The 14,326-nt window shown below is 50.7% G+C and overlaps 1 protein-coding gene across 1 annotated transcript; it reads left to right on the forward strand.

Annotated features, from left to right (window-relative positions):
- Hes2 (hes family bHLH transcription factor 2) lies at positions 1 to 1,003 on the forward strand. The gene is made up of 4 exons (XM_051172137.1): positions 1 to 135; positions 228 to 323; positions 541 to 634; positions 726 to 1,003. The coding sequence occupies exons 1-4, from the start codon at positions 91 to 93 to the stop codon at positions 941 to 943; spliced, it is 453 nt and encodes a 150-aa protein (XP_051028094.1). The 5' UTR covers positions 1 to 90; the 3' UTR covers positions 944 to 1,003.
- The last annotated feature ends 13,323 nt before the right edge of the window (positions 1,004 to 14,326 follow it).

The raw sequence follows: 14,326 nt of genomic DNA on the forward strand, positions 1-14,326 counted from the left end.
CTTCAATTCTTTGCTCTGCCTTGCAGCAGGGTCAAGGATTCTTCTCCACGAGGTAACGGACCCTTTGCACCTTTCGTTTTCCCGCCGATCATGAGGGTGCCCAGAAGAGTAGAGGACGCGGCGGAGCTGCGCAAGGTAGGAACGGGACACAAGGACTTGTGGCAGGATGGAGTGGGTGACCGCGGTCCTCTTAAGCGTGGCCTTTGCTCCCATCGGCCCTCCCACAGAGCCTGAAGCCTCTGCTGGAGAAGCGCCGGCGCGCACGCATCAACGAGAGCCTGAGCCAGCTAAAGGGGCTCGTTTTGCCGCTTTTGGGAGCGGAGGTGAGTGGAAGATATAAAAACCGAGATGGAGGGTCTTAGGGCGCCCAGCGAGACTGGTGGGCCGGGGCTCCGTGGGTATCCGAAGACCTCCTGGTGGGATCTGCGCGATGAAGTGGTAGAGACCACTGCGCGCGACTGGAGAGCATCTGGGTGCAAGAATGAGGTGCTCAGCCGCCCGAATTGTAATGTGTCTCTCTTGTCTGGCCTGGCGCATCAGACTTCCCGCTACTTGAAGCTGGAGAAAGCGGACATCCTGGAGATGACCGTGCGTTTCCTGCAGGAGCAGCCCGCATCCCTCTACCTTACCTCGGGTGAGTGACCATGCTTCCCGCTGCCTGCATGCCCTGCAGCTTGCATAGATAGAGCTCAGGACTTGAGCCTCATACAGCTCTCTGTACACAGAGCCTTTGGATAGCTACTTGGAGGGCTACCAGGCTTGTCTGGCACGCCTAGCCCGCGTGCTTCCCGCCTGCAGCGTCCTGGAGCCCCCCATAAGTGAGCGCTTGTTGGCGCACCTAAGGCAGAGGACTATCCGCGGTGACCCACCCTCAGAGACGCCACCACCCACCCCAGCTCCAGCTTCTCCACCGGGCAGTCCTAGCCTCTGGCGGCCATGGTAGGCTCCTGGGCGCACCCCAGGATCCTGCTTCTGGCTGTCAGAGACCTGGATGAGTTAGCTGACCAAGGAAGTTCTCCGTGGTGGTGACTGCTTCTCCCTCCCTCACTGTGAAAACAGTCTAGCTCCGGACACCCCAACAAGAATCCGATGCTGGGACCTATCCGGATGCTGAAGACCTCAGGGGCTCAGGGGGAGGGGGAGAGGGAGAACCTGGGCAGAAGCAGCAGCAAATGTCTGCAGGGTGGGGATGAAGCCCAGACTTGGACCAGAAGAAGGGGTTCCGGTGCTGGGCAGCAGACACACACTTTCCTCGGCTTCCTGAAGCTCAGCCAGGTCAGGTGCTGCCACCTGCTCTGATGGGCCACAGCGCTCCCAGCCACACCTGTATATACTTGCAGCTCAGCTGGGCCCTGTGAACCTCTCCATCAACAGAGCGATGGTTTGGGGGACTTTGACCTCTTCCGGGGCTCTGCAGAGAACTGAGTAGGGCAAAGGGAAAACTAAGGCTGGGCAGCCACCTCCCCTCCCAGCGATCTGTACAACATTGTTGTGTGTGTGTCCCCCGCCCCCCCGCACACCAGGTTCCTTGGCTTTGGCATGTGAGGAAAGAGTGGGACAAGAGGGCCTTCCCTGTGGGACAGAGACTCTGGAGGTAGCAGCAGGCGAAAGAACTGCCTAAGCCTGCTTTCTCTGGCAAACCACTCCCTGATTCCAGGCAGCTGGGCTACTAGAAGCAACTTGTTCAGAAGTTGTTTCTACCTAAGGGAAGACTCCAGGAAGGGCCTTCGGATCCCAAGAGAGAGTGCTCCAGAGAAAACGGCAGATTTGTGAACCACAGTCTGTCGCTCCAAGTTCGTGGGCATTTTCCTGAGCATCACAGCAAAACGTTGTCCCCCCCACTTTCGGTCCCCCCCACCCCCCCCCCCCCCAGGACACTAAAGCAAAAAAGCCAGACTGACCAGGGAAGGGACAGTCACTTATCGGCTCCCAGCAAGGCTGTACTGGGCCTGCTTGCCTAGACTGGGAGCTTCTGGAAGGCAGGGCTGGGCACAGTGCTCGTGTGTGTATCTCTGAGGCACTGGACACCCAGTGGACACACAGCGGGTGCTCAAAGGGTTAAAGGAGTTGACGTGACTGGCTCATGCCGTGATGAACCTTGGACAGCCTGGCTTTTGCTTAGACCACCACTCCACTGGCTCTCAGCCTTCCTAACACTGTGACCCTTTAATGCAGTTCCTCGTGTCGCGGTGACCCCCAAACATAACATTTTTGTTGCTGCTTCACAGCTCTCATTTTTCTACTGTTCTGAATCATAATGTAAACTTCTGTGTTTTCTGGGGTCTTAGGTGACTCCGTGTGAAAGGTCATTCGACTCCCTAAAGGAGTCTTATTTATTTTAGGTTTTTTGAGATAAGGTTTCTCTGTGTATCCCTGGCTGTCCTAGAGTCAGTTTGTAGAGCAGGCTGACTTCGAACTCACAGTGCTGGGATTAAAGGCATTTGCCACTACACCTGGCCCTCCCCAAAGGGGTCTTGATCCACAAGTTGAGAACCACTGCCCTAAGGTTGCCCAGATATTTGTCCAACCAGGGCACAAGTACCGCCTGTGTTCTGGTTCTCAGGGGAGGAGGCAGAGGCTGAGGAACTGGCAACCCTGGCCCAAGCTTATCCGAGAGGCTCTGGGCTTCTCTTGGGACCTAAAGGTGCACCCTTCTGTCTCCACACATAGGAACCCTCAATACTACCTTACACAGTGAGTTTCCAGCCATCTTACCCTGTGGAGTGAGACCCAGGCTCAAAACAAATAAACAACCAAACCAACCAAACAAACAAAACCTCTCAACACTGGTATTTTATTTTATTTTATGGATATTCACAGTTATCTGTCTCTGCTTCTTGAGTGCTGGAATTAAAGGTGTGCGCCATCACTCCCAGCTTAAATTTATTGATTTTTTTTGTTGACCTATTTATTTTGTGTGTATGGGTATTTTTTGCTTGCACCACATGGGTGCCTTGTGTATGGAAAAGTCAGAGGAGGCCTTCACATCCCCTGGAACAGGATACAGACAGTTGTGAGCCACCATGTGGGTTGTGGGAATCAAACCCAATTTTACTTTTTGAAATAGGGTCTCAATGCATAGCCCTAGCCTGTAACTCACAGAGACCTGCCTGCCTCTGCCTCTCTCAAGAGCTGGGATTAAAGGTGTGTGCCACCACACCTGGTCCTCCATACAGGGTGAAACTCCAAGACAATGGAGGGACCCGAGGCCTTCTTTGAGCCTTTCCCACTTCCTGCTCTGCGGTGCCCATCTTGGTCTTGGTTTACAGTCCTGTGACATCTAGTGGCCTGGCCTCAAGATATTAGGCAAAGCATCTATGGAGTGGTGTGTGTGTGTGTGTGTGTGTGTGTGTGTGTGTGTGTGTGTGTGTGTGTGTGTGTGTAAACTGGTGACTCCCAGGGCCAGGTGTTCTGGAGAACTCAGGCCCTGGCATGCCCAGGTGGGTGAGGTTCTCAGCCTGAGGCAAGAAGCCAGTTTCTCAGTGGATTGGCTGGAAGGCCTGGGAGGTCTAGGCTGGTGTTCCCACATGGGCTGATGAAGCAGGGATGCCTGCACTCTCCTCTACAAATGCTGTGTGTGCCTCTCCCTGGCAGCTCCTTCACTGGACCCAGAGACCCGTCTGGGAATGTCCCAGGTGAGCAGGGCTGCGGCTTTCAGCGTTCAGTAGAAGCTACTTCCACATGCACCCGAGTGTGAGTGTGAGCGGGCACATGTGCATACGGAGGCCACTCCTGAGGTGCCTTTCTTTTTTGTTTAAGATAAGGTCCCATATTGGAACTTTCCCAAGTAGGTTAAACTAGCAAGCTTCCAGGAATCTGCCTGTCTCTCTCTCTCCCACCTGCCTGTGATTATAAGCACCTGCTGCCATGTCCAGCTAAACAGACATTTGATGACCCTAAACAAGGCCACACAGACCGAGAGCTTTTGGATGGCTGTTCTTCTGTGACTACCTGTCGAGTCTAACTCCCTGACCATACATCATGCCAGCTGGGGGAAAGGTCCCTGTGTCTCTCATAACTCCATGACTCATGGGTGCCAGAGCACTGAGCTGCCTGGGAACCCACTTTTGCTGAGATGTACACTTCTGAGGAGACCCAGGCTTTGGAGACGGCCTCAGTGGCACCAGGTAGTGAGGAGAGCTCGTGCCTTCCACGAGCACGGGGGTAGGTGGGGGGTTGGGGGGTTGGGGTGGGTAAAGAGCCGTTTGCTGTGGACGAAGCTCTGCCCCACTGGAGAGTCGGTGCTTCGGCAGGGGAGATCCCACTGGGACAGAGAAGAATGAGCCCAGCCCTGTAGAATCCTGCTGGTCCTGTGCTGTGGGGTGTCCCCTGTGGAGGGGAGGTGGGACTGAGGGCTCTTCTCACACGTGGGCATCTGCAGCAGGCCCCAGCCATGGCAGAGCCGAAAAGGTAATGGGCTTGCAGCCAAGGCTACCGGGGTCAGAGTCAGTGCCCAGCCATCCTTAAGAGCCAGGTTTCACCGCTTGTCCTTAATTTAGCCAAATAATACCAGCTCACCGAGGGAAGGCTTTGGCACTACAGACTGAACCCCCAGATCTCATGCAAAGCGGACGGAGAGAGCCAACTTCACAGAGTTGTCCCTTGACCTCCACTTACAGGCCACAGCAACTTGCACCCTCCATATAATATTTGGGAATAACTGAGCTGGGCGTGATGGCTCAGGCCTTTAATCCCACGCCAGCCTGGTCTACGGAGTGAGTTCCAGGACAGTCAGGGCTACCCAGAGAAACCTTGTCTCAAAAAACCAAATAAAGAATAATAATAGTAACAACAGTAGAAATAATGTTAAAATATACGACTAATGAAGAGCCGCTAAAGGAGTTATTTCACGTGGTCACACTGGGAGGAGAAGCAAAGCAATCCAGTGACTTCCTGTAGTGCATCTTCCAGATTTCTCTATTATTTTCTTTTTCGAGACAGAGGATCTCTATGTAGCCCTGGCCGTCCTGGGCTCCCTTTATAGACCAGGCTGATCTTGAACTCACAGAGATCGGCCAGCCTCTGCCTCCCTGAGTGCTGAGATTAAAGGCGTGAGGCACCCAGATCTTAACTTGAGGGAGGGTTTGAACCGAAGGCAAGAGGTGTGCATACCTAGGCAGTTGTGGTCCCAGCGTGAGCCCTGTAGTCTCAGCTCCAGCCTCTCCTGCCTGGTGGTCGGCCTGACAGGTTGGCAGAACTGTGTGGGATCTGCTGGCTGGCTCCAGGCTCCAGTCTTTTCTGTCTCCCAGCTCGAGGAGTCTGGGGAAAGTCTAATTCATCGCCTGAGAGGCAAAGGGAGGGGCACGGCTTCCTGTTCATCTCTGCCTTGTGGGTTAAAGTCTCCGGCAGGCTGGCTTAGAACCTTTTACATATTTACTTTTCAGAGACGTGTCAGATTGTTTGAACTGTTCCAGAGAGCAGCAAACCCGGCCCGTGGCCTTAATTCCTGTGTGGGCCGCCGGCGCGTGTGGCAGCTTCTGCCTGCACATCACTGGGTTACACTCACTCTCTGAGAGCTGCCCGGGCATGCTCTCTCCGGGAGAAGGCAGCCACCCACCGAGGCTTCCTAGTGAGTAACTGGTTTCACTTGGGGTTTTCAGAGCCCCGGGCCAAGCCTGGAGCACTTAAAAGGAGCTCCAATAAAACATGAATAATGGTTTTAGGATCTTGAGAAAGGCTCTGGGAATACACCCACACACGTGGCGGCTTGTTACAGAACGACCACAGGGAGGCAGCAAGGAGCAGAGGCCTACGGATCGTCACAGGACCTAGCGGCTAGGGGTAAGGACCGTGAAGGGAGAGACTTGACGCCTAGTATGTGCCAGCTGGTGCTTCTGCGGTAGAGGATTTGCCGAGAACCACATGTTCTTGGGGTCTTAAAATAGTTTTTTTACATTAGTGTGTGGGTGTGTGGTGTGTGTGTGACACACACACCACACACACAGAGAGAGAGAGAGAGAGAGAGAGAGAGAGAGAGAGAGAGAGAGCGCCCTTGGGGTCCAGAGGATGCTGGGGATGATACTGGGGTGGTGGTCGTGGGCTTACGAGGTGCCCAACATGGGTCCTGGGAACTGTGCTCTTAACTGCTGAGCCATCTCTCCAGCCCCACTCCTTACCTTCTGAATGAATATTTTATCCATGCACGGTTAAGTAGCCAGCACCCCCCACAGATCATCTGGAAACTCCTGGCTCATGAAACCTGATGTTGCACGGCTCCCCCAGTGTCATCACAGGACAGAGAGCTGCTGTAGCCACTGTGCACTTGGGTAGAATGACAATAGAAAATGCAAACAGTGCTTCTTTGTTTGTTTGTTTTCCGAGACAGGGTTTCTCTGTGTAGCCTTGGCTGTCCTAAACTCACTTTGTAGACCAGGCTGGCCTCGAACTCACAGTGATACACCTGCCTCTGCCTCCCAAGTGCTGGAATTAAAGGCGGGCACCACCACTGCCCGGCCAAACAGTGTTTCAACATCCAGGAACTGAAAAAAAGTCCTGGAGCCGGGCATGGTGGCGCACGCCTTTAGTCCCAGCACTCGGGAGGCAGAGGCAGGTGGATCACAGTGAGTTTGAGGCCAGCCTGGTCTACAAAGCGAGTCCAGGACAGCCAAGGCTACACAGAGAAACCCTGTCTAAAAAAAAAAAAAAAAAGAGTCCTGATACTTCTAGGTCCACAGAGAAAACTGGGAACTGCTCAGATGTGCACAGTACAAAGCCATAGGAAACACAGAGTCCAGCAGCTGAGAGATGGCTCAGCAGTCAAGAGCACTATGGTTGTTTTTCCAGAAGACCCCACTTTGTTTCCCAGCACCCCCTCAATTAGGTGGCTCACAGCAGCCTGTAACTGCAGCTCCATAAGATCTGATGCTCCATCCTGACATTCATGGGCACCCCACACGTGCATCCACTCCCACCCACCCCAACACCTGTAAAAGTAATAAAAATAAATACCAGACTCGAGTTGTAGAGCCGGCTGGCCTGGAACTCACAGAGATCAACCGGCCTCCGACTCTGCCTCCCTAAAGGTGTGCACCACAGCCTGCTGAAATACACAATCTAAATCCAGGCCTAGTGGCTTCCTCCTGTAATCCTGAGGCAGAAAGATTGTCGTGAGTTCCAGGACAATATGGATTACATACTGAGCTCTTGGCTAGCTTGGGCTACAGGATGAGACCAGGTCCCCCAAACTAAACAAAAATAAAAATCATATCCACAATCCAAAAAGGAGTCTAGCCTCTTTCCTCCTTTGGAGGAAAAGGAAGAGAGGACAGAGAGGAAAACAAATAGTAAATGATATTTTTAAGTCCCAGCATATTGGGAGTTGCATAAGGTGTAAATGGTCCATTTCCTGCAATCACAAGGCACAGACTATCAAGCTCCATGGGACCACAAGACACTGTGTATAGAGGAATTTTTTTTCCAGACAGGGTTTCTCTGTGTAGCCTTCACTGTCCTGGACTCGATTTGTAGACCAGGCTAGCCTCGACCTCATAGAGATCCACCTGCCTCTGCCTCCCTGAAATGCTAGCATTATAAGCATGTGCCACTGGGGCTGGCTGTGTTGAGGAATTTTATTCCAGCAACATGGCTGCTCCTGCAAGAGATCACCTCCAAAGACTTCCTAGGTCTACGTGATCTGTCTGGCACGCAGAGATGCTTTGGATTGCAGTGGTGGAGTGCTGACAGGCCCTCAGCACACAATGAAGGGAAGGTTAGTTTATAGAAGGGAACAGCCATGTTTGAAAGTGACGTCTAATGGAGGGGCAGACAAAGTGAAAGATTTGACATAATGAGTCAGAGATCCTGATATGCCCAACTCTCACGAGAACAGGACAGGAAGGAGAGACTAGTTCAGAGCAGTGCAGGGGGAGAGAAGTTCACCAAGTTGATTACTGAGACAGTTTTACAGAGACAGGCTGAAGCGAGAACAAGCCAGACACAGGTGAAGACAGAATGAGCCAGAGAATGAGAAGGAGCCAGAAGATTAGAACAGATTTCCAGAATTAGTTGGAGGCCAAGCAGAGTGATTCAGTCTGAAGCCGAGAGAAGCCAGTTTGACTCAGTCAGCTCGGAGAGGAGTTTGGTCAGAACAGGTGAGTTGTTGAACCAGCCAGCAAGAGGAAATAAAAACTACATTACAACTGTATGTGGTCCCTTTTCTTTTTCTTCCTTTCTTTTGTGGGTTCAGTCCCCCATTTTTTATTTGTATGTGTGTGACAGAGAGAAAGAGAGAGACAGAGACAGAGACAGTGTGTGTGTGAGATCAGGTGCCCATGAGAGACAGAAGAGGGCATCAGAGCCCCCTGGAACTGGGGTTCCAGGTAGTTGTGAGCAGCCCCATGTGGGCTGGGAACTAACAAAAGGGAGCTGTTGCCAGGCAGCCAGTGGTGGCGCACGCCTTTAATCCCAGCACTTGGGAGGCAGAAGCAAGTGGATCACTGTGAGTTCAAGGACAGCCTGGTCTACAAAGTGAGTCCAGGATAGCCAAGGCTACATAGAGAAATCCTGTCTTGGGGGAAAATAACAGAAAAAAAAGGGAGGGGATTGTTAACTTCTGAACCCTCTTTCCAACCCCAGGAGAAACCACATTTATTAGATTAAAAAAAAAAAAAAACACTGAGTTGCAGAATGTTACAGATTCTCAGAGCAATTAGGACACCACTAAGAAGACTTAACAAAAATTATAAGTGTGCAAGTACTTGGTACCCACGCTTCAAAGTGCAAGGTGCTGGGGGCCGAGGCTGCAGCTCTGTGGCAGCATGTGTGAGGCCATACACTCCATCCCCAGCACAAAAGCATTTAACTGGAAGAGCTAGTCAAGTGCTACCCTACGTTTGAGGATGCGAGCCTTTTTCTCTAAGTGGCTGATGAACAAGAAATGAAGAAGGGTATAGAAGACTGGAAATCTGTCAACAACCTTGACCCAGCCAGCCGGTCCTTCATAACCATCCACAGAGTAAACACCATCTCAAGAGGGCACAGAGCTGTTGTCAAGGAGGCCGGCCACCTGCTAGGGTATGAGAGAAGCTCTGTAAATCCAAAGGGAGTGAAGTTACAGGACTCAGTGAAAAATCAGCAGCAGAGGGAGATGTGGGTGGCAGCAAGGACAGGGATGCTGGGGCGTGACGGATTCCGAGAGCCGAGCTCAGCAGGGCTGAGACACTGGAGGGCCTGGCCTGCCTGTCTCAGGAGAGAGAAGGCACTAGGCTGCTGCTGCTGCAGGTGCTGGGCTCTGCAGACAAGGAGCGGTTTCCCTTGCACATTTGAAGTTAGTTAAGTAGGCAAAAGGAGTAGATCTGGGGACTGGAGAGATGGCTCAGTGGTGAAGAGGACCCGGGTGCGGTTCTCAGCACCCACACGGCGGCTCCCGATCATCTGTAATTCTGGTTCTCAATGTCCTCTTCTGACTTTCTTTAAGCACGCATATTTCATGGACGTGCACGCAGGCAAAACTCTCATACACATAAAGTAAGACAAATCTTTCAAAAATCTGAAGCTTGCTGCGGGTGGTGGGACATGCTTTGAATCCAAGCCCTCGGGAGGCAAAGGCAGGAGGATCTACAAGAGTTCTCAACAACAGCCAGTCCATTACAAATTGAATCCCAGAGCCCCGGTTGAAGCTTGCCTAATGCACAGATGCCTGATTGCATGGATCCCCGTCACTCCGTCACTCCGAAGTAGAGGCAGGAGGATCAACAGTTCAAAGTCTGACTCGGCTACACAGTTTAAGGCCAGCCCACACTGCAGTGCAGGGAAGTACAGAAGGTAAAGACAGCAAAGCTCCAGGGCATCTACAAATTAAATCAGCCACGTGTCCACGGGCCCCTGGGGGACTTGGCCGGTGAGAGTGGAATGTCTTTCCCTGGAGGGAACAGAGCCCGGCGGAGGAGCTGAGACAGTGTGCAGGGAGGAAGGCAAGAACGCAGAGGCAGAAGGGCGTTACCTCCTTTAGATCGCTGCCTTTGGGCCAACAGTGTCTAAGTGACACCTCACAGCCTGGTGGAAGCGACGTCGCCTCTGTTGAATCCCAGAGTAGCTGAACCAGACTCCATTGCAAACCTTAGCCTCACTTCCTGGCTAACCTCCAGCTCCACACCTCTGGGAGCCTGACTGCTCGCCCCAGCTGTGTGTGTCCCAAGAGGTAGGGAGGCATCAGAATCCTGCCCAGCCACACCCCTAGTCCTCCCCTTTTACCCCCTCTGCCTTCCAATGTAGTCATCTGATCCCATCCTGGGACCTTTCAGAGAAATGAGATTTCTTCATATATGTATTTTGGTTTTTTAAGACAAGGTTTCTCTGTGTAGCCTTGGCTGTCCTGGGATTGATTTGTAGACTAGGCTGGCCTCGAACTCACAGCAATCCACCTGCTTCTGCCTCCCAAATGCTGGGATTAAAGGTGTGCATCACCACGCCCAGCTTCTTCTATCTTTAATCTGACACAGATGTTACTCAGCCTGGGGGACAGGGCTAAAACCTGTAAACTCACAATAATTTGAGACACCAATGAGTAAAATATGTATTAAATGGTCACACTAAGCGTTTGAACCTAGTCCCACCCACATTAAATGTGCTTTAAAAAAAAATTAGCCCAGGCTGGAGAGATGGCTCAGTGGTTAAGAGCACTGCCTGCTCTTCCAAAGGACCTGGGTTCAATTCCCAGCACCCACAAGGCAGCTCAACTGTCTGGAACTCCAAGATCTGACACTCCTACACTAAAGCACATAAATTAAAATTTATAAAAAAAAAAAATTAGCCCACAACTAAACAAAATTATGGGACACAAGCATTTTTAAAAAACAGATTCATTAGGCTGGGCATGGTGGCGCACAGCTGTAATCCCAGCACTTGGGAGGCAGGGGCAGGCGGTTCTCTGTGAGTTCTAGGCCAGCCAGGTCTACAAAGTGAGTCCAGGACAGCCAGGACTATAAAAGAAACCCTGTCTCAAAAAATCCAAAAACAGAACAAAACAAAAACAAAAACAGCCCTCCCCACCAGATTTATCTTAGCTGGGTATGTGGCGATGTATACACAGACACAGGAGGCAGAGGCAGGCGAATCTCTGTGAGTTTGAGGCCAGCCTGGTCTCCACAGTGAGTTTTAGGACAGCCACGGCTACACAGAGAAACCCTGCCTAAAAAACAAAATAATAATGATGATGATAATAACAATAACAATAATAAAACAAATATATAAAACCCATCCTTCCAAAAAAAAAAACAAAAACAAAAACAAAAAACAACCCAGGCTCTTATTTTCATTTTTCTTTCTTTCTTTTTTGTTTTTTTTTTTTTTTTTTGTTTTTTTTTTTGTTTGTTTGTTTGTTTTTTGAGACAGGGTTTTTCTGTGTAGCCTTGCCTGTCCTGGAACTCTCTCTGTAGACCAGGCTGTCCTGGAACTCACAGCGATCCACCTGCCTCTGCCTCTCAAGTGCTGGGGTTCAAGATTTGTGCTAGCACGCCTGGCAGCTTATTTTCTTCTTCTTCTTCTTCTTCTTCTTCTTCTTCTTCTTCTTCTTCTTCTTCTCTTCTCTTCTTCTTCTTCTTCTTCTTCGTCTTCTTCTTCTTCTTCTCTTCTTCTTTTTCTTCTTCTTCTTCCTCTTCCTCTTCTTCCTCCTCCTCCTCCTCCTTCTTTCGAGACAGGGTTTCTCTGTGTAGCCCTGGCTGTCCTGGACTCACTTTGTAGTCCAGGCTGACTTCAAACACACAGAGATCTGCCTGCCTCTGCCTTCCAAGTGCTGGGATTAAAGGCGTGCGCCACCACACCTGGCTTGCTTATTTTCTTTTTTTAAAAAAGATTTATTTATTTATTTATTATTACGTATACAGTGCTCCTGCAAGCCAGAAGAGGGCACCATATCACATTACAGATGGTTATGAGCCACCATGTGGTTGCTGGGAATTGAACTCAGGACCTCTGGAAGAGCAGGCGGTGCTCTTAACCACTGAGCCATCTCTCCAGCCCCTTATTTTCTTTTATAATGATGTGTATATAGAAATGCCTGTGTGTGAGCATGAAAATATACAGGTGTGCGCATGTGTGAGTGCAAACCAAGCACTTCACCTATTCAGTCTCCCCCAGACCCTGCTTCCCTCTGTCCGTCTGTTTCTCTCCTTCTGTGGGTTCAGGCCAGAAGCCAGTCTCACTCCTCAGTCACTGTTCATTTCTTTTAAAAAGTGTAGGAGTGTTTTGCCTGCATATATCAGTCCATGTTTTGCCTGCATATATAGCTCCACTTGCGTGCAGTGCCCTGAAGGGCCAGAAAGGAGTATCAGATCCCCTGGACCTAAAGTTAGAGGTGGGGTGCTGAGAATCGAACTGGGTCCTCTGCAAGAGCAACCCCGGAGCCATCTCTACAGCCCTGCAGAAGTCTTTTTTGTAATGCTTGCCACAGATCTGCAGGTTGGATTTGGACTCAGTGTGTTGCCAGATGATGTAGAAATTTACTATGCCTCTAGGTGGCGCCACAGGGCCACAAACCCGGAGCCCTGTTGCTTCCGGACTCTCAAGGGAAAAAAGACTTTGAAGCTCTCTTCACTAACGCTCAGTTCTCAGGCACCAGGCATGGCTATAACTCCAGAGTTAAAGCTGAACCCAATTAGAATCTAAGAGGTCGTTTCTATTGTATTTTATGTGTATGGATGTTTTGTCTGCATCTATGTATATGTAACACGCATGAAACCTAGAGAGGTCAGAAGAGGGTGTCAGATCCCTTGGAACCGGAGTTACAGATGGTCATGAGCTTCCTGTGGGCGCTGGGAACCGGACCCAGGTCCTCTGGGAGGACAGTCAGTTTCCTCTCCCTCTCCCTCTCCCTCTTTCTCTCTCTCTCAAGCTTCTCAGAGAGGTTTATGCTTGGGACAGAGGATGTGACTCTCAAGGTTAGGTTAGGAACTGGGTGACATGAGGTTGGGATCCTCCCTCCCAGCAGCAGGGAGTGTGGGGAGTCCTTTGTCCTTTATATAGATTTCCTCCTTCTGGCAGCACACTGTGGGTGGAGGTGGGAGCTTATCCTGTGGACAGGAGGCATTCCCCCCCCCCCAGACAGGGTTTCTCTGTGTAGCCTTGGCTATCCTGGACTCATTTTGTAGACCAGGCTGGCCTCGAACTCACAGAGATCGGCCTGCCTTCCAAGTGCTGGGATTAAAGGTGTGTGCCACCACACCTGGCTCAGGAGGGCTCACCTTGAAACATTCATTATCTCCAAATAGGAAAGGCACAGGAGGAGGCTTTGCAGGGTCCATCTGCCCCAGTCACTTGTACTCTTAAAGTTCAGTCTGGAGCCCTGCCCTCAGCCTTGTGAGGCCTCTGCCCTGGCATGAACTAGTGTGCTCTCCACTGTTAGACTAAAGACCGAATCTCTGGAAGGCTGAAGTGGTGCTGGCCAGCTCTTTGTCCCAGCCTCAAGACTCTCAGCAGATTCTCAAGTGAATGAGTGATCTGAGGACAAAATAAACAGACGTCATAGAAGCTGCACAGATCCCAGCCTGGTGTGCCCAGGAAGCCCTTTGTGATGGTTCCACAGAAGTTGAACTTGAGAGAATGGAGGTGAAGAGACGTGCTTTCCAGCTGTCTGACAGTTGGAACTTTGATCTCAGATGGACCACTTCAAACTTCAAACAGGTGTGAGAGTGCCGGTTCAACAAATGTGTAGCCCCGAGTGTGCTCGCTTCCTCCTTGTCCCAAACTATAACTGCTCTGATGAGAGCGGAAAAACAAACCTACACTGAAGATGGCAGATAAGCCACCTGGGTAGCCTGCATCCCCTGACACTGAGGACACGCTCTCTCGAAGCCTCAGCAGGCAAAGATAGGCGAGTGACAAACAGAGACAAATCCAGAGGCAATGTTTGAACCTGAGTGTATTTTGCAGACAAGCAAGCTAGGTTTTTATACATTTTTGAAACGGGGGCAGGGGTGGGGGGAGGTGGGAGGTGTTTTTCATGGTTACATTTTTTTTTCATACAATTCAAAATGCAGGATGCAGAGTAATGATGTCATCAGTGTTGAACAATGATTCACTAGTCATTAGATTGGTGTCAGTGCGTGTGGCCTCTTTATCAGAGGTCAGTGTTCTCTCATTGTGCCAAACATCTGTGAGTCAGGACAGTTTGTTTTTTTCTTAGCTCTTCTGTCACTGGAGCTTTCTCAAACACTTTATTTGTAAGTTATACTATAAACTATGATTAATCCTTAGCCATGTTTTTATTAACAAGTGGGACAGAACTTGGTGGTAAAACCGCCTGAATGACCCTTGGCTTCAGTCCCAAGTTAAGGCGTCTCCTAGCAACACAGTTGTGTTTGAAAAGTTCTTGGTATGACAGTAGGTCAGA

Source organism: Acomys russatus, chromosome 29 (genome assembly GCF_903995435.1).
Source record: "Acomys russatus chromosome 29, mAcoRus1.1, whole genome shotgun sequence".
NCBI lineage: Eukaryota > Metazoa > Chordata > Mammalia > Rodentia > Muridae > Acomys > Acomys russatus.